The sequence below is a fragment of the Aptenodytes forsteri genome, unplaced genomic scaffold, assembly GCF_000699145.1.
Source record: "Aptenodytes forsteri isolate BGI_AS27 unplaced genomic scaffold, ASM69914v1 Scaffold492, whole genome shotgun sequence".
NCBI lineage: Eukaryota > Metazoa > Chordata > Aves > Sphenisciformes > Spheniscidae > Aptenodytes > Aptenodytes forsteri.
The window spans coordinates 372,149-393,379 of NW_008794172.1; the positions used below are offsets into that span (position 1 = coordinate 372,149).

Here is a 21,231-nt window from a genome sequence, read left to right on the forward strand (position 1 = left end):
AAGCACACAGGCATCTGCCTGATTAGGCTGTCTATGTAGACCACAGAGGATGTCATGCAGGAACGGGCAACGTATGCTACAGGCTTTGACAGGGAGGAGGTGGACAAGACCTGCAAGGTCAGCAAGGCCATTCTCTGGCTCCCACTGGCAAAGCAGCTTTGTTCCCAGTGGAGTATGTTCCTGACCAGTTTAGCTGGCCCTTGTGCATGGATCAGCACCTGGTTTTCTAAAGGAACTCAGTTTCCAGACACAGGTTTCTTGATTGCATCAGGCAGAAGCAAAGTTTTATTAGAGACATTTTTTCACCAGCAGGTACGTTAGTGATCATACTACTGGTTAACTCCAGCAATAGTCATGGTTGTTGGGCACAGGCAGCAATACAGACCAGAAAAAGCAAATAGCAAAATAAAGCAGAATGTGGCCCAACGCTCTGCTTATCCCTCTGACACATCGCTTAGCATTGCTGAGTAATACAAAAGAGCATGTGCCTTGCTCTTTGCAGGGGCATACAGTAAATATTCTCTCTCTTTATCCATGGCTCTGCTTCAGGCTTCTCTTGTTGGATAGTCTCATTTCTCTGCTTAATCACAAATCCTTCTGCAAGGCACTGCAAGGAGAGATCAAAAGAAACATTACTTTGTTTATAGCAAAAATAGATTCTTTCCCACACTGTCATTCTATACATGTGATCATTTCACAAGCCAATTCAATTAGAATTTCAGATAAATGCTGTCCCTTCCTGGAAAGGTCTCATTGTTGCCTGCCAGTCAGGCAGATGGGATTTGTAGCTAGCTTGAGCATGGTTTGCCCTTTTACATAAAAATGCCAAATGGTGGAAGCTGCAGACATTGCACCAGCAGCAATCTGGATGAGGGAATGGCATCAGGGTCCTTGCCAGAACAATGCCCCTGCTCACATTCATTCTCCTGGACCAACTGTCACCATATTTCTTTCTTTCTTTTTCAGTTTGGCTGGAAGTTTCCCCCAGTGGTTTTCTGCCAGTATTCCCATGATTCCTGCTTTTTTTTCTGATTCTGGGCGCTCTGCTTTCTCCTACTCTTCCCTTTGTCCCAGATTTCATGTCAGTCCTTTCTCCACGTTCTCTGTGGCTTTCCTGCCTGCTAACTCTCTCCTTCTCCTTTCTATCCCTCTTCGCCCTCCTCCCTTTTTGCAGTTCTCATGCTTCCTAGCAGAGTCACAGCTCCTGAAAGCACCTGTTGTAGCCACTCCTCTGCAGCCTCCCATCACGCATTTCCCAGTAGCCTCACAATAAAACTTTCAAATAGCACCTGTAAGCTATGTGGGAAAGATCTTTGTTGCTGCCTGTCCTTGTTGCATTGGAATAGAGAAGACGGTGGAAATCTTGTAGAGTGTTGCAGGTCTTACCTTGTATCTCCGCAGCTGCACAGGATGGCATCTGGGAAGATGAAGTATAAGTGTGGCTTGTTCTAATGATACCTCCTCCTCCTATTCCACTTGTTCTTGCAACTCCTCCTCCTAGACCCGAAGACTGACCAATTCCTCCTTGCTGACTAAGGGAACAGGAAAATAACATTTTAGTGAAGGAAATGACAGATAAACTAGAACTACAGTTTGTTCATTGTCCCTGCTGCTCTCAATCTGTTTTCCTCTTTGGCATAGAATTGGCAGAATATTGCAGTGAGCTTTCTTCTTGTGGCAATGGCTGGCACAGGGTAGGGAAGCAGATTATCACCATTGATTACCAGGCAGCCAGAACAGGTCAGTGAGGGTGAAGGAGCTGTGCAGTGCCTCCACCTATTATTCACTTTGCTTTTATGTTAAAATACCCAGGACACAGGTATTTTATTGTATCATTTGGTGCGTCTCAAGCCTACTTACATAAGGTCCTGCTGTCCGCCCTCCAGCAGGCAGCGGTACGTATGGATCTCCTGCTCTAGACGGCATTTGACGTCCAGCAGGATCTTGTACTCTTGGTTCTGGCACTCCATTTCTGCACGCAGATCAGCCAGTTGCTGCTCCACGCACGTGATCTGGCTCTGGAGCTCAGCAAGGTGGTTATTGTAGCGACACTCTGTCTCAGCCAGCGAGGATTCCAGGTTGTCCCTCTGAGGAGTGACGTGTGGCACAATACAAATACAGGCATGAGAAACACTGCATTTAACTACAAATTCCTACATCAAAGCATAACTGTGAGACAGCTGAGCTTTACCCCAGCTCACCACCCACCTGGCTGAGCTGAGCCTGGAGCTCGATTTCCAGGGCTTGCAATTGGCGTCTCAGTTCGGTGACTTGGTTGTTGCACGTCTCTACCTCCTGACCGCTTGTAATAACTTCCCGATTCACCTCCTCAATCTGAAAACCGCCAATCCAGAATAAAGGCGTTCAGGGAATGCGTAATGTAAGTCAGATTAAGTATTAAGGAAAGAGCAGAGAAGCTAGCAAAAAACATGAAATGAGAAAGGTTTCGGTGAACTCTCTCATCCTAATGGAGTGTAAACCCTGCTCGTCATTCCTCTTGCTCTTCCAGTACTACTGCGGTCCAGTTCTTCTCGCTACTTACTGCTTTGTAAAGCGTTCCCACCTCAAGTCTCACTGACATGCAGCAATTCCTGTCACCCCATGAAAAGGACACAGAGTGGCAGTATCCCCTGTGTCAGTTTGAACCAACGCTGAATGCTGTTACAGTATGTTGTGTGGTTTTAACATCTAATAAATCACTGTAGAACCATTGCCGGGGTGTTAGCCTGGGAAAGTCAGAGCTGAGTAAATTTACTCACCTTGCACTCATACCAGTCCTCAACTTCCTTGCGATTGCGTTCAATCAGTGTTTCATACTGGCACCTCATCTCCTCCAGGATCTTTCTGAGGTCTGGGCCAGGGCAGGCATTGACCTCCACGCTCACATCTCCAGTCGATTGTTTCCTCAGACAGCTCATTTCCTGGAAACACCACCCAGATCATGTCATTTTTTAAAAAAGAAGGAAAAAACTGAGGAAGCTTAGTTCCCCTGTAGGGAAGAGCATAGCCCCTGGCAGAGACCCTCTCTGCTGGACATTCACAGCGCCTAGTTCACATGTATCATCTCCATTAACCCCTTGCCCCTCCGCAGCCAGCACCCCAGGGTGGGGACCACGAAGAGGGAGGGTGTTGGATCCTGCATGAATTAACGCTTTTGATGTGAGAGGGGCAGGACCCTACCTCCTCGTGGTTCTTCTTCAGGCAGCAGAGCTCCTCCCGCAGCGACTCCAGCTGTGCCTCCAGGTCAGACCTGCAGAGAGTCAGCTGATCCAGGACTTGGCGTAAGCCATTAATGTCAGCCTCCACGCTCTGGCGCAGGGCCAGCTCCGTCTCGTACCTGAGGGTGAGAAAGAAAGCAAGAAAGAGTAGTCAGTGTCTGACACCACCATTTGCTCTTTTTGTTTTTTCATTTGACCATCCATCTTTCTTACAGCATTTTCCTAACTAGCCTCACAGGATGCTAAGATGCAGTCTGAGGCCTGCTCTGTCAAATCTGCCCTCAGTCTGCCTTCCCTGGAGCTTTTTCACTGGGGCGGAGGTGTCACTCACTGCGTTTCAGTGCTCCAACAAGAAAAAACAAAAGCTTCCCCTTTGAAAGACACCACGTGCCAGAATGGCAGCTCAGGTGAACCCACGCTGCTCCCTGTCTGTGGATGCCTTCTGCCTTCTGAAGAATGCTAATCTCCACACAAGAACATCTCGTTCTCCCAAACTTTCCATCCTGGAACTGCCACTCATTAAGGCAGCTCTAGAGGCAATGGATGAAAGAGCTTTTCTACCTAACCTTCAGCCTGTCCTGACCAGAGGATCACAGGAGCCCTGTCTGACAGCTCCTTCTCACCAGCTCTGCGAGCGGGAGCGCAGTGACCGAGGAACAGTCAGTGCCTCGCGTGTGCTGTGTGCCACAGCTGTGTGCCAAGGGGTACTCACTTCACTCGGAAGTCATCGGCTGTCATCCTGCTGTTATCGATGTTCAAAATGATCTTGTTGTTGTCTATGGTTGCGCAGACAATCTGGAAAAAGAATATTTGCTCCTGAAGTCTCTTCCCTGTATCCTCAGGCTCAAGTGTACCCATTGACCGGTACTACAAAGACCTAAACTCTTTCTCCCTCTCTTTTTTTTGTTTTAATATTGGGTAGCAGGCATGGGGGAGGTGAGGAGCATGGCAGTCACCAGGGTGAGTGTTCAGTGAAGTACGGTGGAGGCATTAAAATGCTAAAATACGTGGTTCAGATGCAGACAGTTAGGGAGGTACAATCAGTGTTGTCTAGCACCTGCCACAATCCACCTAACCTTTTAAATCTAAACCTTACTTTCATGGATAAGAGATTTAAAAGCTTTGTTTCAAGACTTAATTATAAGTCTGCCTCATTCTGTCTGTTTCCTGGATTCTTTTCACTTTATTATTCTTTGTGCGTTGACAACCTAGAATTTTTGCTAAACACACTTTACAAACAAATGTTTTTAATTTTAAATTGCATACTCAAAATGTGTTACGGCAATGCTCTCTTTGTTCTTATTTTTAATTAGATGTCCTATATTTCCCAATTCTATATGAAAGAGTAAACTTGTAAAAAAAGGAGATAACGTTTAACTGGAATTCTGCAAGACTGATGACAGAATAATATAGATTCAGGCAAATTAACATGATCCATCTTTTTTTCTCTTTTAGTTGCTTTCTTGGCATATATCTATTTTTTTTAAACACCTTGGCACAAACGTAATTCAGACAGACTACTGAGCCGATCCAGATGTATTCTATGAACATAACATTTTCCCCTTCGAATATATCTGATGAATAAAAGCAATGGAAACAGTCCAAACACTCAAGGTTTTTACCTTTAAGCTCTAGGGCTTTCTACAGGCAGTTATCTTAATGGCTGTTTACAAAAAGCATTTTACAATAATGAAATGTTACTCTTGATAACTGCATTAAGTTGTGAACGAACACCGTGGGAGAAGCTTACAAGGGAGAAAGCAGCTGAGAAATGATGTTACCTGATTTTGAAGATCTTCTATTTCTTTATAATAGCAGCTGTAGTCCCGTGGCTCACAAAAAGGGCCCTGCTTGGCGTACCACTCCCTGATTCTGCACTCCAGGTCAGCATTTTCTTGTTCCAGGCACCTCACCTTGTCCAGGTAAGAAGCCAGGCGGTCATTAAGGTTCTGCATGGTAACCTTTTCATCACCAGAAAGAAGAATGCCATCACCACAAAAACCACCTCCAACTACCCCTCCACCAAGACCAATACCAAGGCCACCTCCAATGCCACCGCCAAAGCGAGCACTGCCACCGCTGAATCCAATGCCTGAACATCCTCCGAGGACAGGGGCTCCTAAGCCACCTCCATAGTTTCCACCAACCAAACTGCCAGTACTCAGTCCTCCTCCATAATTCACACCACCACAGTAGCTTCTACCAGAAAACCCTCGGCTACCACCTATCCCGCAAGTCATGTATCTTCCAGAAGAGACTGAGGAGATCCGTGCTCCTCCACCACCACCACCGCCACCAATAACACAGCTGCCACCACTGGTCCTGCCCCTGAGAGAGCCAGTTGTCTGCTTAATACTACAACTCATTTTGAGGACAGCTGCAGATCCAACCCAAAGCCCAAAGCAAGATGCACAGCTTGATATTGAATCAGACTGCAGGTTGGTTGTTGCCGCAGATCTCTCTTTATACCTTCCAAAGGGGGTGTCACCTATAGGGTGTTTCTTCTTCCCACGGGGCTGGCTAGTCTTGCTGTTTATGCCAAGAATAAATAGCCCACAGGCAGTTTCCCTCTAGAAATCCCAGTTCACAAGGAAGATACTTTACATGTCAGCAGCTTATTCCAAAAAGTAAAATAATGTTTTGTGAGTCATCAGCTTTTTGTATGATGCAAACTTTACAACAAGTCAAGAAAAAAAGTTCCCCTAGATTATGTACAAAGAAGAAACATTTGTATTTATAACATCAAAGTGCCTTTTATATTTTATGAATTTGTATTTATTTTATTCTTAGTCCAATAAACATTTTTATATCACATGCTATGGTAGAGTCCAGGGAAGAAAAATGGGAAATCAATATAAATTCTCACTTCTGAAAAGCGTGAATAATAGTGACTGTAGTAGTGAGAAGACTAGGGATATCGTGGTGTAGAAGTCTGTCACCTGGCACAATGACAGACAATAGGTCTAATACATGCTTTACTGTGAGATTTCTTAAATTGCTGAGGTAATTCCCTCGTGGGTTTAGTTCCCCATTTGTGGCTTACATTTCTCTGGTCGTGCAAACTTGCTCACAGTCTGTGAAGATCAGGCCTGCTAAATGTTGGAAGTTCCTGTTTATCTCTGTGTCTAGGTGTTACATGGACTTGATGTAAGCTGAAGTGTATGAAGTACCTCTCTGAAGTTATTTTTCAACTATTTTGTTTGCTGTCCATGCTGCCTCAATTTGTGGTGATCATAGATAAAGAGAGAGATGACAGGAAAGGGAGTATCTATGGGCGATATGTCCAGTTCCCTGGATGGACTGAGATGTGATCCAGCAGGTCTTTGCCATTACTAAGGTTGTGCTGAGCACAAAATAAGAAGGACAAAAGCTTTCTGCATTTCTTAACTGAGTTTGTCAGAGTAGTAGCAGGCATTAGCACAGCCTAGCTAGTCATGGGAGCACAATCTCCAAAACCAGGCAAGCAATAGCCAGAGGAGCGTTCGGAGAACTGGCTCCGCCAGCACAAGTATCTTTCTCGAGCAGACTGCTGTAATGAGAGGATATTCTGTTCTTCAGGGGACGGAGGCTTCTGTTCCCTACAGGGTGGAATTTCCAAACAACTCTTACTCACAAGTAACCTTTGACTCAAGTATGTCCATATTTACAGGAGCAGTTGTGATAAATCCTCTTTGGCGATGAGTGTGACACCTGACAAGGAGCCCTGAGAGCAGCCATCACCTCTGGACAGAAAGGCAGGGAAAACCCACACGCATATGCTCAGCCACCTCTCATTTACTGGTAGGAAGGCATACTATGTGTGCAATTAGGTGGTTTCTGTCGCCATGGCAGGAGAGCGTCCCCAAGCTTATATAGATGTGATCATCTTCTCACCAGCATAAGTTAGGACTCTCCACTCTCCAGTGACATAATTTATTTCTTTACTTAGATCAGAAATGATAAAAAGACGCCTACCCAAGGCTGGCAGCATCCTAGAATATTCATTATTTGGATGGTTCAGTGAAATAACTTGCTCAAGGACAGAGCCGGAGTCTGTCAGAGCTCAGATTCCTAGCTAAGACTGCAGTGCCTGAAATACAGGTCCATCCTCCCCCTAGAAACACATCCCCCATGCTCCCCACACAGCCTAGACTCACAATAGTGAAAATCATGAGCAAAAAGGAGGATAGGGAGTAAATCTGCCTTTCATCCGTCATTTTGAGGACTATAATTGAAGACAGGGTGTGGCTGTAAGAGCCAACAGAAATTAATATGATGTCTGGATTGCTTGGAGCTTTGCTTCTGCTGTGTAGGTTTTCAGAAGAAGCTACCTAATAGCAATCTACAGAGAGCAGTGCTCTGGGTTGAGGTTGCCTTTCTTTCCCTTTCAGAGTCTTAGGCTTAGGAGGAGACATTGCAGATACTGGACTTTTCTCTACGGGTGGGCAAGGAGCACCTACACCTACTTCCTTCAGCAATTACCTAATAGGAAGAAGGAATAGGCCTTGCTCTACAAAACAAACTGGTTTGCAGCATTGAACAACCTTTTACATATGTCCTGGCTGAAAGGTCCACAGGCTACCGAATCACATTTTACCAGTGAGGATTAGAAACGATCATGCAATTCTTCCAAAGTACTCATATCTGGGATATAATTACATTCTTTGGAGCTTTACTGGGCTCCTGCCACTTTCACTGGGACGTGGAACATGGGACTGATACAGCAAATACATCCAAAAGCCAGTCCCTGACTAACCAGACTGTATTTTAAAACCAGTTTTATTTTTTTTCTCGCTCACGTGCTGGGTAGCTGCAGCCGTGTTTGCTGGCAGGCGGGCAGCTTGCACGGCTGCGTGGTAGTTTCACTCCAGGCAGTGTGGTATTGCCCTGCTCCTTACGACCATGTCAGGGCTCCGAGGCTTGGCCCTGAGACCTCGCCAGACATCGAGCGGAGGCGTATGTGTGTGTTTGCTGGCTGTATGGCGCTCTGCTTTCTCTAGCTGTGAGCCACCATCTTGTTCCAAAACATCCATCAGTACCGTCTTTCTTCCCCACTGAACTGATTTCTTTACCTCCACTTTTGTTGTTATTTGTATTCCTGTAGCCTAGGAGCATAGCCTTGGGGCAGAACAATGTGTAGGAAAGGACTTTGCAAGTCTAAGTCATAAAAATGTCCCAAAAGGATTTACAACCTAAATGTAAGACAGGAGGAAACAAATGGTTTCATACAGATGGAAGTAAAGGAAGCAATGACAGGCTATTAGCCAGCATGATTCGCAGTGGTCTCAGCACAATGTCAGTGCAAACGCTGTTAAGTCTTGTGGGCGTTATGAAAAAGACGAGAGATCTGAAAGTGGACAAAGAGGTAATAAGTGTGAATATTGACACATAGTGATGGGCAGCTCAGGAGGAGGCCGGAAGATGTTACGTTTTCGAGTGATGTTGTGAGCAGTGGGGTTTGGTCCTGTGGGAACTGCGACTGTCCCGGTGCACAGCCTTTTTGCAAAATGTCAGCCTGTCTATTCCACACTCTGCTCGTTTAACTTATCAAAGTTGATAATGTTTTCTTGTGTCAACTACAAGAAGGGTGTGTCTAATTTGACAGAAGTTTGCTTTCATAAGCATTGCTTCAGTGATGTTTGTGCAACCATACTGGAATATGATTTTATCTTGTCACTTCTAATTACCATTAATAATTAGCATAATAGCCATTAGGCATCACTTATTAAACATTTTTTTTATGTGATACTGAGCCGGCTCCAGACCTCATGCTCCCAACTTTCAAATGCAGACCATGACTTTTTTCTGGCTAATGACTCATTGGTTTATACCACCATGTTTAGCAAAATTCCTGAAGGCAAGTGAAATAATTATCACAATGAGTTTGGTAACAGCATGATGCTAGGTCTTAAATATACCTCAAAGACCAAAGTGATTACTCTGTTTCAGTTTCTTTCTTGCTGACTGTTCACATCTTCAAACTACCTCTGAACGTTTGCTAGTGATGAAGTAGAAGTTCAGCAGAACATGGAGGTGGACGGAACCAGATTTCTTCCTACTGAAGCTCACAATCTTCCCTGATTCATTTTGTGAAGGTTTTTAATCTCCTTCCAGCACCTACCAGACGATGACAGTGCAGCCAGACTTCCCAGCATTTGCATCTCTGGAAGCCCTACTGATTATCGTGACAAAGAAGAGTACAAGAGAATTTGTATTAGGACAGACTGGAATACTGATGAGTGAACAAAACTACAGCAATTTCACTCCTGCATGGACAGCTGAGTGCCGTGCAGGTCGGAAGGAAGAGCAAGGCTTTAGCCTGCAGTCCCTGCTGGCAGAGCCGCATGGGTCAAACCAGAATCTCCTGCTTGATTATAGTAGTAGTTTACTCATCTGTATAATTCTTTATAAATGTTACACAAGCCAGTAAACAAAAATACAAACCCCACAGATAGTTACTATGGGTATGAGTGAGACTGTACCTGTCTGCACATTTTATAGAATAGATTTTATAGAGAAATTATAGTTTATACACCACACCAGAATACAGCCTACTATTAAAAAAGCATAGTGCCTATAATCAGGTATAAGTGCTTGTACAGTGCAGACCTTAACTCCTGTCTGATGTTGGCAATTTGCAAAACTAGTAGTTTTATTTCTGTTTCTTCACTGATGTCTTAAACCTCTGGCATGTTCACTCCCCGGGGATTTTTTCTGATGGTGGTGTAATTGACATGTGTCTGCTCTCTCTGTAAGACAGAGACCATATCTGCTAGAGCAATCACAGTACATTTCATCTACAGCCACTGGTCGTGATGCTGATAACTTCTGCTTACCAGCCTGAGTGCTGATGTAACTCCCCCTCTTCTCTCTGGGGCAGCCACCCTTGCTCTTTTTATCCTCAGATTCCTCTCCCAGTCTTATAGCTTCAGCCTAAGTCTCTGTCTTTGAGATACTCATTCATTCTTGCTTTACAAGATTTGCACATTGGAAAATAAAAGAAGACGCTCTTACAAGCTGCCATACCTATGTGCTAGTGTGAGTGGCTGTGTATGCGGAATATGATAGAAGTTTGCCTGCAGGAGGCTGCAGTCAATGTCCCAGGTCACTTCTTGTCCTGTTGTACCATGCACCATGTCCTCTGCATTTCATTTATCTTCTCTTCCCCATCTCTTCCTATGCTGTTTCCACAGTCATCATTTCTCATCACTGTCCATGTTATAAACTCATTGGGCAGGGGAGGCATCTTTTTATTTCTGCATTGCATTTAATGCGGTACTTTAGAGGTGCTGTGTAAACACTGAGGCAGGTTAAATAATACTGAAATGCACAGTATAATTAGTGTTGCAGGAGTGGGAGATACAGAACTTAGTAGAGAAGGTATTTAACACAGAGCCGTGTCCAGAAGCTCGTTAGAGCAATTACCCCCACAGGGCTAACAACTGTCTCTTACTTGGACAGAGGCTGGGGAGAGGCCATCCCCCAAAGGGACAGCTGGAGCTGGTCCGTGGATTGCTTAGCCCCTGGCCCTCTGTGCTGGCAGTCATCTCCATAAAGACATTACGTGCGACTTAGAGTTGAAAGCTTAGAGCACGAGAGGTGACACATGAGCAGACAAGGCTTTCTGCAGAGCAAAGGCTCAGAGCAAGAAACAAAACTGGCTACAAAAAGTCCCATCTTGGCTGTGACTTTTGCCAAGAGAATAGCTGTCTGTGGTCAAGCTTTGGCTTGTCCCATGCTGTCATTCCAGAAACATCTGAGCTGTTTTTTTCCTTAGAAAGGGACACTAATTAAGACTCATCATATCCCCTGAAGTCTTCATGTTGGAAGCCTTCACATTAGACCTCTGCATAAGGTTAGTCATCGAACCCCATCTAATATTTCATTACAGAAAAAGAAAAAGAGCTACATAATGAGGAGCAAAGTTTGTAAGCACCATTCACAGCCTGTGACCCATTTGTTAGGTACTGCTACTGGTGAGAAGGGACAGGCTGGATCTCGAGTCTTTGCTTGCACAAGCAGCAAAATGCAGTTGTGTTCCTGAATGTGTTTGTAATTCCTTTCTCTGTGGTCATAAAATACCAGCATCTTTTTTTTCTGGCTGTTTATTGTATCTTACTTTTAAAAAAATTCTCTCCCACATATTAATTTGTCTCACCCTTTTATCTTCCCACATGTTGCCAGCTGGTTCTTCCTGTTTGCCTGTTTTTTTAAATCCATTTAGAGGTTCTTTATTTAGCATTTTCTCTGGAATTGTTTTCCTCCACCAGAAGGGTGTGTCAAGTCCAGCAGAGCCTTGCTTTCAGGATTACTCCTTCAGTATTATTTGGGAAAACTTGTTGTTCTTGATTTTATCCTGTTACTGCATATTCATAATAACTCAAAGGTGTTGTGTATTACATTATATTATATTATATTACATTAGCACACACCTACTTTAATGAAAACTTGATTTTCGCTCAGAAGTCTCTTTCAATAGAAGATTGCCAGTCAGACTGCCTTGAAACTCCTTTCCTGCACTCTGTCCAGCCTCCCTGAATGTTTCTTTCCTCATCACCTTCTACTTCATGTCTTAGCTTATGCTTCCTCCTCTGGTAGCAAATGTCCCTTTCCACAGCATCAGCTGGTCCCTTTCCTCCATCCTCCTGCAGCTGCCCCTCCATCACCATCCTGCAGCCATTGAATTCAGCAGGAGCAGTGCGGCAGATGGGAACATTGCTTATTTTTCTTTTTCCCTTGTAATGATTGCTTTGTGGATATAGGTCAAAGGTGGACTTCTAACCAAACATGTATGGTAAATATAACTATCTGCGTAACAATTTTTTAAATACTTGTATGCTAATTTACTTGTAGAAATTATTTCTCAGGTTCAAGGCTGTGTCAGTAGTAGCAAAGTTTTATTAGAGACAAGCTTTGGTAGTTGTTAGACAACTGACCGCAAAACAGACTAGCCCAAGCGAAGACCAGTGATTGGATCAAAGCAGTATCAGAGGATGAAGACAGCAGGCAGCGTGGGTGGCAGGAAGGCAGCCATTCTGCAAAGTCCCTTCCAACTGGTGCTATAAGCAGAACTGAGAACTGTCAGGCTATTTTTGCTTTGCTTTTTCCAAACAGTTTGTTCGTCAGGAGGATGCGCAGTGGGGCTGGCAGGGAAGCTCTCTTGTCAGCAGTGACCTGCCGAGGGAGAGCAGGAAGCATAACTTTGTCAGGGGTTTTGTCTGCATACCATGCCTTTCTCTTACATCCCCCTTGCTCTTGTACTGACCTTTCCTTTCCCTCTTCTCCCTAGCTTGCTTTATTTTATATACTTGTTGAAAGACTCGTGACTGACTGATTCCCCTTGCCAGTTCCTCATTTTCGTGTTGTGCTGAGACAAATTATTTAACCACATTTACTACTAGTAACCCCCCAGTGTCAAACATATTTTCTATGCATAAGTTTATAAATGCCCCATAGCTGCATCCCTTGCCACTGCTTTCTACCATAGCTCAATTAATCCCCATGCTCTACCACCAACAGTCACAACCGCAATCCTGCATGTCTGACTCCCTGCACTGCCTCTCTCCAGGAAAAAGAAACTGTCTCTGCCCCTCTTCACCACCGAGAAAAGCCTGGAGATTCTCATCCTCCTCTTCCCCAGGTACATAGCAGGAATAAAGAAGCAACTCATGGTCACACTCACAGTTCTAGAGGACACCTCACCTTACACATCCTCACCCAGAGCGCACAGGCTTAGGGCAGGCATGGCTGACACAGACTGGCTTTAAGCCCACCACTTCTTCCAGCTGATGCTGCAGGGACTCCTCTTCCCACCAGCCCTCTGTGGAAAGGAGACAGCTCTGGTAACCAAAGCCCCCGACATTCACGCCCTGGAGATCTGCCCCATGACCTGGAGCTACTCGTAGCATTGGCCATTTCCCCTTTGAACCATGAGGGTCATTAGGAGCAACAACTAGCACATCCTCCATCCTGCCTGTCTGTTGACAGCTATTGCTTTTCCATCTTGACTCACTCAGAGTTACCAGAGGCTCTGAGACAAGCTCTAACAGTGTCATTTCATCCATTGCAACTGGCATTTTGGAACAAGAACTGATTTTTCATGTGACTAATTTAGGACTGGAGAGTCCAGGAGAGCCCACCTCAGGGCATCACCATTAAAATACCTCTTTTTCCAAACTAATGGAGCAGGTGGGTGCTCAGGCCGGTTATGTGTGTATGCAGCCATTTATGAGATTAACAGCATGCCTCCCTGTTTCAAAGTCTCAGGCAATGGGAGGCAGGGAAGAGCCAACTGCTTTGCATACAAATTACATTTCCCAAAACTTTAATTAAAATTGTTGTGTGAAACTGAAAATGTTTGGGTAATTTATTGTTTCAGTTAATTGAACTGCTGGTCCCTAATCCTGTCTAGCTGTGGCAAAGCCAATAAAACTCGGTTAAATGACAGCGTTCATAAAAGACCTTGCCCGGCTCACAGTGAAAACCACCCTTTAACGAGCTGCGACGCTGCACCTTGCCCAGGTGGCTGGGACAGCTCTGGGGGCCTCTCTCGGCTGCCTTCACTGGCCCAAGCCAGGGGAACGGTCTCTGGCTTGCACTCTAGACATTTATTAGAGCCAAATCCTCAAATGCCTCGTGGTTTGCTAATAGGCCCTGTCTGGTGGCAGGTCAGTACTGGTTCCTCACCACAGTGTTGCTTTTACCATTTGTATCATGAATTTTCATATCCCTGTAAGTCAAAGCATAGGGATTTTACTGTGCCCAGGTCTGTCTGTAGTCTGCGTACATGATGTCGTGCTGTCCCCCCTCCAGCAAGCAATGGTAGGTCTGAATCTCCTGCTCCAAGCGGCATTTGACGTCCAGGAGGGTCTTGTATTCCTGGTTCTGGCACTCCATTTCTGCTCGTATTTCAGCCAGCCGCTGCTCCACGCAGGAGATCTGGCTCTGTAGCTCAGCCAGGTATTTGTTGTAGCGACACTCGGTTTCCGCCAGAGAGGATTCCAGGTTTTCTTTCTGAGAATGGAAACAACACAAAGGTAGCTGGGTATGCTGCAAGCTTAGCCTGTCTGGTTACAGGTACGACTCTGGTCATGCAGCTTTCTAAAGAGAGCTGGGGAGTCTGAGATGTGAATCGTAGTGGCATCACCTACCATGGTAAGCTGGGCTTGTACATTGATTTCCAAGGCCTGCAGCTGACGTCTCAGCTCAGTGACCTGTTTGTTGCTTGACTCTATCTCCTGGCTGCTTGTGATGACCTCCAGATTGACCTCCTCCACCTGCAAAGTTAGAAAAGAGCAGCCCTTTCCTCACCTCCTCACAGCAGGGTCTTCACCACACTGCTTGTGCACGCCCTGCAGTGCACCTGAGTATTTCCAAATCTAAAGACCCCCCCATTTATTCCGTTGTGACCCTGTAACACCATGCGGTGGCCCCTCTGCCATGAACAGAAGAGCACTGAAAGTGGGCAGTACAATTAGATGCTGAGCACATCCATGACAGAATTGCTGATATTAAGACATCTCCAGTAAGTGTTCTTAATCTCTCATTTTTCCCTTTTCCCCCAACAGGCAGAGTAGGGTACAACTCTGCATGTGTATAGTACCTTGCAGGCATACCACTGCTCAGTCTCTTTGCGGTTGCGCTCCATCAGTGTTTCATACTGGCACCTCAGATCCTCCAGGATCTTCCTCAGGTCTGGGCCAGGACAGGCATTGACCTCCACGCTCACATCTCCAGTCGCCTGTTTCCTCAGACAGTTCGTTTCCTGCAGAGAATACGTGCCTCCAGGATCTCCTCAGGTCTGGGCCAGGACAGGCATTGACCTCCACGCTCACATCTCCAGTCGCCTGTTTCCTCAGACAGTTCGTTTCCTGCAGAGAATACGTGCATCATATCAGTAATATTCACACTCAGGGGGACTTTCTTTCTTCTTTCTTCTTATTTCTCTAAGAGTAAGGGGCAATCTAACCTCCTCGTGGTTCGTCTTGAGACAACGCATCTCTTCAGTCAAAGCCTCACACTGTAGCTGCAGGTCGGTCTTGCAGCTGGCCAGCTGATCCAGGACGGGGCGTAAGTTGCAAATGTCTGCATCCACATTTTGCCGGAGACCACATTCAGTCTCGTACCTTAAGCCACAGGCAACAAAGAAAGGTCAGCATGTCAGTAAACCATGGCAAGCCCTTGAGTTGAGTTTGTGGGGAAAAAATTTAGGACCAAGTTCTTCTTTCGCTTCAGGCATGCAATGCTATGAACATTGTCAATGGTATTCATGCCTTTCACAGAGATCTGCATTTTAATGCGGCAGCATGACAAGTAAAGTGTTAGGATTTCCCCATCACCGTCGCTCACCTACCCTTCCATGGGCAGTGTGAACCCCTCAGCCTAGCACAGGACCATACTCACTTCACTCTGAAGTCATCAGCAGTCATCCTGTTGTTATCAATATTCAGAAGGATTTTGTTAGTCTCCATGGCTGCACAGAGGATCTGGAAAAAAAAATGCAGGAGAGAGATTTGGGCTTGTGGCTTCCTCTGGCTACACAAGGCCCTGGAGGAAACATCCACCTGGGGTAATGCAAGCCACTTATTTTATAATGATTCCACATATTGGGATTATTAATTTGTTAGATGGCATTACAGTGGAGAAATGCGTGTGCCAGCTTGGTGGAGCAGGCTGTGCTGAAACTCCAGTTCTCTGTAAATGCAGTGTCTTCCTCCCTCAAACCATCCATTTCATATAAACTATTGCTTCATGGGCACCTCCGGAGACATAGCTATTGCCTCTGCCATTTGACATTGGTCTATCCACATGTGAAAGCAAAGTCCAAAGAAATATTAGAATTTTCTTGAAAAGCAATGATTTACCTGGTTTTGAAGGTCTTCAATTTCCTTATGAAAACAGCTGTAGTCCCGTGGTTCGCAGCTGGGCCCTACCTTGGCATACCACTCCCTGATCTTGCACTCAAGGTCGGCATTGTCTCCCTCCAGGAGTCGCACCTTGTCCAGGTAGGAGGCCAAGCGGTCGTTGAGGTTCTGCATCGTCGCCTTTTCCGAGTTAGCGAGTAAGATCCCATCACCGCAACCAGCACTAGCCCTGCTGAAACCACCACCAACGCCTCGAGTGCAGATGCCTCCACTGCTGAATCCAAGGGTAGAACAAGCCCTCTGGGTAGCTCCAAAGCTCCCACCGGTAGCACTGCCGGTGCTCAGCTGCTTCCCAAGTAATCCCTCATTTAAACTACCACCAGAAAAATTGCCAACCGCACCACCTAAGTCATAGGCAGCATGTCTTCCCGAGGAGGCGGAGGAGACCTTTCTTCCACTACCAGCTGCAGAGCTGCCCACGCTGCTCCTGCCTTGGGAACGGGTAGTAACGACCTGCCTGACGGCACAGCTCATAGTGAGAGCACGAGGATCCAACTCGGAGCCCAAGGCAAGCTGCACAGATCACTGCGGGATCCGATTGTGATCCCTCTGTCCCCACAGTCCTCTATTTATACCATTCCTCGTGGATGTTGACATTGGAGAAGGGCTGTTTATTCTTCCTCCTTGTGACCTGGCTAGTACTATTTTTTTTTTCAGCTGGAAATATTTCCCCAAAGGCGTTTGTCTCCAGAAATCCCACAACAGAAAGATGCTTTGGTTAACAGAAGCATGTTTCAAAACTACATCAAAAATGTTACTTCCTGAATCATCAGGTCTGACTTGTGATGACAACTAAACAACAGTGACAGAAAAAACAACAATACCCGAGAGTGCCCGGGGAACGAAACGTCATAGCAATTATCCATCCCTGACATGGGCGAGTCTACCTGGAAAGTGAAAGCTGTGGGAAAGCCGTCCTATCTGATGGAGCCTGTTCGACCCCTTTGTGACCAGAAGCGAGGGTGCCCCCTCATTCAGCTGCCCTGCGGTCCCTGGGACCAGAGCCCGGAGCCCACCCTGGACCGTGCTGCCTCTCTGCAAGTGCACCGCAGCGAGGGTCCGTCCCATTCTGCGCGGCCATCAGCTGAGTGAGAACCTGCTGGGGCCTGGGTCATTAGACCTCGAAATGCTCTTCGCTTGGAGAGCACAGAAGAATACTGCACTTGAGCATACCAGTGATTATTATCATTCTCTTTCTTCTGCATGCATCAAAACATCTCCTTTCAGAGGGGAGATCCCATGGTATTTGTTTTGCTGCTTTTGAGGGTAGACAAAACATTCAAATATTTATCCAAAATAAAAGAGAAAAGGATATTTCCTGAGTACCAAATGTTGCCGTTAACTATGAATATTCACTGCCAAGAGAGGACAGCCACATAAGATGTTTCATAAGATTTCTAAAACAGTAACATGGAGAATTTCAGAAGCAGCCTGATCCTGTATAGGTCTGACCCGGTTCCAACCAGCACCATGGAAATTCTCCAAATATAATCTAGGGGAAATGTGTTAAATTTAGAAAAGACACTAGAAAAGATCATTTAAAAAAAGATATTAAACCTATTTTTTAGTCTTAGAATGCTGAATTGAGGAAGAAGGGAAATAATTAAAATGTGTTGTCATCTGAATCTTTCATTTTATTAATAATATTAATACAGCCATGCTAATATTGGCTGACTTTCACCCGTGTGTTGTTCAGCATTGGTTTTGGCATCCAGATCACCTGGACACATCACATAAAGGATGCGTCAGGTGCAGCCTGTTTCAGAAATATTGCTTATGGCATTTGGGTAAGTTCATCAGTCTTGATTTTATCTTGACACTGCAAATCCAGAACGCCTTAAATGTGGTGTGGATTCTGTGTATGTCCATCCTTCGTTACATCCATAATTAGCAAGTGAAGCCTGTGCCGTGGTGCCATGGCATGCCTCATTGGTGGCGAGATCCTGAGTGGAGGCTGTGGCGTGGTCAGGATCAGGCACCTCTGCCACGGAGCCCAGCAGCAGCCCTGGGGCTGCTCTCGCTGCTCTCGCGGGAGTGAATCAGCAGCAGGACTGGGCAGAATCTGTCTTTTTTCCATAGAAGAATTGTAAAAATAATGCTGAGCTAACATTTAATTTCATTTAATTGAGAAATATATAGTCTTTCATTTTTCAATGAGAAAAATTAAAACGTTAATGAGTGGGGTTTTTTTTCAATTATTGAAAACTAGCAGAGATGTCCACGTTTCCTCCTTACTTTTTGAACTTCAGACCTTACCATAGGTCTCTGCAGCCAAAGGTGATTAGAATTTCTGCAGCTTTTGTAAAGGAAAATAATAATTTCACTCTTGATTTTACTGGATTTGTGTGTTATTCATGGTAGCTTTTTTCCTTTCCAAAAATTGAAATTTTTATTAAAACCAGCTCTTGCTTTTACACCAGAGCATAGCTCAAGACCTGCCAGCAGTTACAGTCCTCATTTTATTAAAAGAGATTTTCATTTTTTTATGAGGAGATCTGTTAATGATGGTATCTACATGCATAATGGAAGGCTCTTTCCAGGATTAATTTTTATTGACTTCCAGACTGGAGTCTACAGACGGAAATTTGCTCACCACAGTCTTGTAGCCAGCCACGGGCAATGCCTCTGATGAGCCGTCCTCGGTTGACTTGGGAGCCCCTTGCAGGCAATGTTGTGCCCCAAGGGAGTAAGAGGAGGAGAGAAATGATGGCTTACGAGGATTTCCCGGCAGGCATTTCAGAAACAGCAGTGCAGGCCTGACAAGGAAAAATTGTCACTTCGAGTAACAAATGAGCAGAAAAGCTTCCCCTAGGCAAAGGTGCTGTTCCCATTTAATCAGCTTTGTAAAAAATAGAAAGAAAGGAATTACACTTCAGCTTTACATTTGCATCTTGTACTGTGCTTTATAGGGGAGAGCAGGATGGTGGTAGAGGATGGGCACTGTGGCGTTATTCCCAAGGGTTGTTCTACAGCACAAAATGATCAGGTTCAAAAGAGCAATGAAAATGAGAAAGAAAGATTAGATTTCCCCAGAGGAAAGCCATTTGGTAGTCTCAGGATATTTTAAGGCTTAAGACTGTTTCTTAAGCCAATGCATATGAAGTACAAAGAGTATAAAGTGCCCCCAAGAAGGAGATCCAGCATTTCACATTATTACAAATATTCCCTGAGTCACTAGCTGTTTTCATGTCCAAGAGAACTTCCCTGGAGACTTGGTGACTCAGACACGACACCGAACCCGGGGTCCCTGCCGGAGTCCAAGCTGCTGCCCATCACCCTGCATTACTGCCAGCCCGAGCTCAGGTTTGGGCTCGAAGCAAGCACCAGGGAGTGCCAGGGTAGAGAAGCTGAGAGCCAGGCACTGTCTGGCATCTGAAGCACGCCAGCTTGGGCTTATGTATGTCCCCTAAGCCTGGGCAGGGCTGGCCTCTGGCTTGGAGATCCTTATCAGGAGGCCCTGATACAGCAGTGAGAACTACAAGCAGCCCTAGACTCTGCTCATTGTCAGCTAAATTTCAGAGTTTCACCTACAGAAAATTCTTCTGTTTGCTATTAACAGAGTATTTTCTTATCTAGCTGTTGATGTAATTGTCATTATGCTTTTTGTCTGTGTGTTATTGGCTGTACTGAAACATCTCCATCTCGCTGATGACACCAGACGCTCCAGGGTTCTGATCCCAGCTTTGCAAATCACTCTAGGCAAATTGTTCAGCTTTTCTGAGTCTCTATTTCATGCTTTGTAGGATGGAAACAGTAATAACAGCAATCCTCCTTCTCAAGGGCATTGTGAAAACAACTGTCTGATGCGAACTTGGAGCTTTAAAGATCGGAAACATGATACTCATTTTAAGCATTATTCATTGTAAGTATTCTTGCTATTATATATTCAGTTTGACACTGGCACATCCTACATATTTCTGTCTGTGTCTCAGCTGATGAAATACCTTTCAAGGACGTTCTTAGTTTTCCTTTTTTGTTTTGTTGTCCATTAAAGTTTCACCATTATTCACTGAGGACTTGCTTCTAAATTCCTTGCTGTATCCTAACAAGGCTTTTCTTGTTGTGCTTGCATTTTGCAGAAAATTTGAAAAATGCTTTCCAAAAACAGTGTTTCTCCATCTCTTGGATGTGGTAGTTTGTCCGTGTTTCACAGATACAAACTGTGTGTAGCAAAGAGTAATAATAAAAAATAAATTGCCTAATAGTTATGTGGTATTTTCCTTCTTCAGAGCACTGTAATGTAACACAGTGATTACTTGTGCTGAGCTTGGACTTCTTTCTTGTTTGTGATAATAGGGTTATGCGGAGCCATATGCAGAATTTAAGCCTTTTTCACTGATGCAAATATATGTTGGTGAATAAGGGAAACTCCTGATAAGATCCTCCCAGTGGAACTGAATCAACTGATTACAAACCTGAGCTTTCCATCAGCTCTCCCAGCTATTCTCCCAGCTCTTCTCAGGTATTCATTTCAGGCTGTTCCTGCTGGCAGATGTAAATGGATATCTTAGCACTGGGTCAAAGATATCAAAGATAACTAAATATGCTGCTTGATAAATCTCTCCCTTGTGTCCTTCTGGCTGCAGATGTGGCCATGCCTTACTGTGCTGCCAACAGAGCCAGAAACTCTTGGACTGACATCTTCTCTTAGCCTCCTACTTATATTTAATCCATGTTTGTGGTTTTCAAAAAGCCTTTCTGTGTTCATACAGTTGGGGCATTCTGCAGATGGCTCTAGAGTTAAAAGGCTGCCATTTACAACTGAAATGTAACAACTCTCTTCTGATGGCAAAAAAACCAGCACATTTGCAGTTTATTCAGAATTTCCAGCCTGCACCCTTGCCCATTGCCATAAAGTCTAAGACAACTTGATGCTGAAGTATGTTATTGCTTGATCTAGTTTTTATTTTCGAGATGGCTCTAGCTCACTTGGGTTGGAAGACTTCATATTTCTGTAAGGAAGGTCTGTTATCCCAGCAAAAAGAAAAGCATGAGACAGTCAATGAACTCGCACTCCAATCTGTGTTTCATTTCCTACCCTTTTCTGTAATTGCTAAACAGTAATACAGCATGATAACATCTCTTCACACTCCCTTTTCTGGAAAGACCTG

General features: G+C 45.0%; 2 protein-coding genes across 3 annotated transcripts; both read right to left on the reverse strand.

Moving 5' to 3' along the window:
* Positions 1 to 258: 258 nt before the first annotated feature.
* Positions 259 to 5,584, reverse strand: LOC103901647 (keratin, type I cytoskeletal 19). Of its 2 annotated transcripts, XM_009282566.1 has the most exons (8): positions 5,000 to 5,584; positions 3,931 to 4,013; positions 3,181 to 3,337; positions 2,760 to 2,921; positions 2,209 to 2,334; positions 1,861 to 2,087; positions 1,387 to 1,532; positions 259 to 607 (listed from the first exon to the last, which is right to left on the reverse strand). In XM_009282566.1, exons 1-8 carry the CDS (start codon positions 5,582 to 5,584, stop codon positions 582 to 584), a joined length of 1,512 nt encoding a protein of 503 aa, XP_009280841.1. In that variant the 3' UTR covers positions 259 to 581. The 2 variants fall into 2 exon arrangements, with proteins under 2 accessions (XP_009280841.1, XP_019328633.1); XM_019473088.1 differs by lacking the exon at positions 1,387 to 1,532 and having other exon boundaries at positions 529 to 568.
* An 8,303-nt stretch (positions 5,585 to 13,887) lies between these two features.
* LOC103901666 (keratin, type I cytoskeletal 19-like) lies at positions 13,888 to 16,594 on the reverse strand. Its single transcript, XM_009282589.2, has 6 exons — positions 16,061 to 16,594; positions 15,600 to 15,682; positions 15,166 to 15,322; positions 14,800 to 14,961; positions 14,348 to 14,473; positions 13,888 to 14,210 (listed from the first exon to the last, which is right to left on the reverse strand). The coding sequence occupies exons 1-6, from the start codon at positions 16,592 to 16,594 to the stop codon at positions 13,950 to 13,952; spliced, it is 1,323 nt and encodes a 440-aa protein (XP_009280864.2). The 3' UTR covers positions 13,888 to 13,949.
* Positions 16,595 to 21,231: the final 4,637 nt, after the last annotated feature.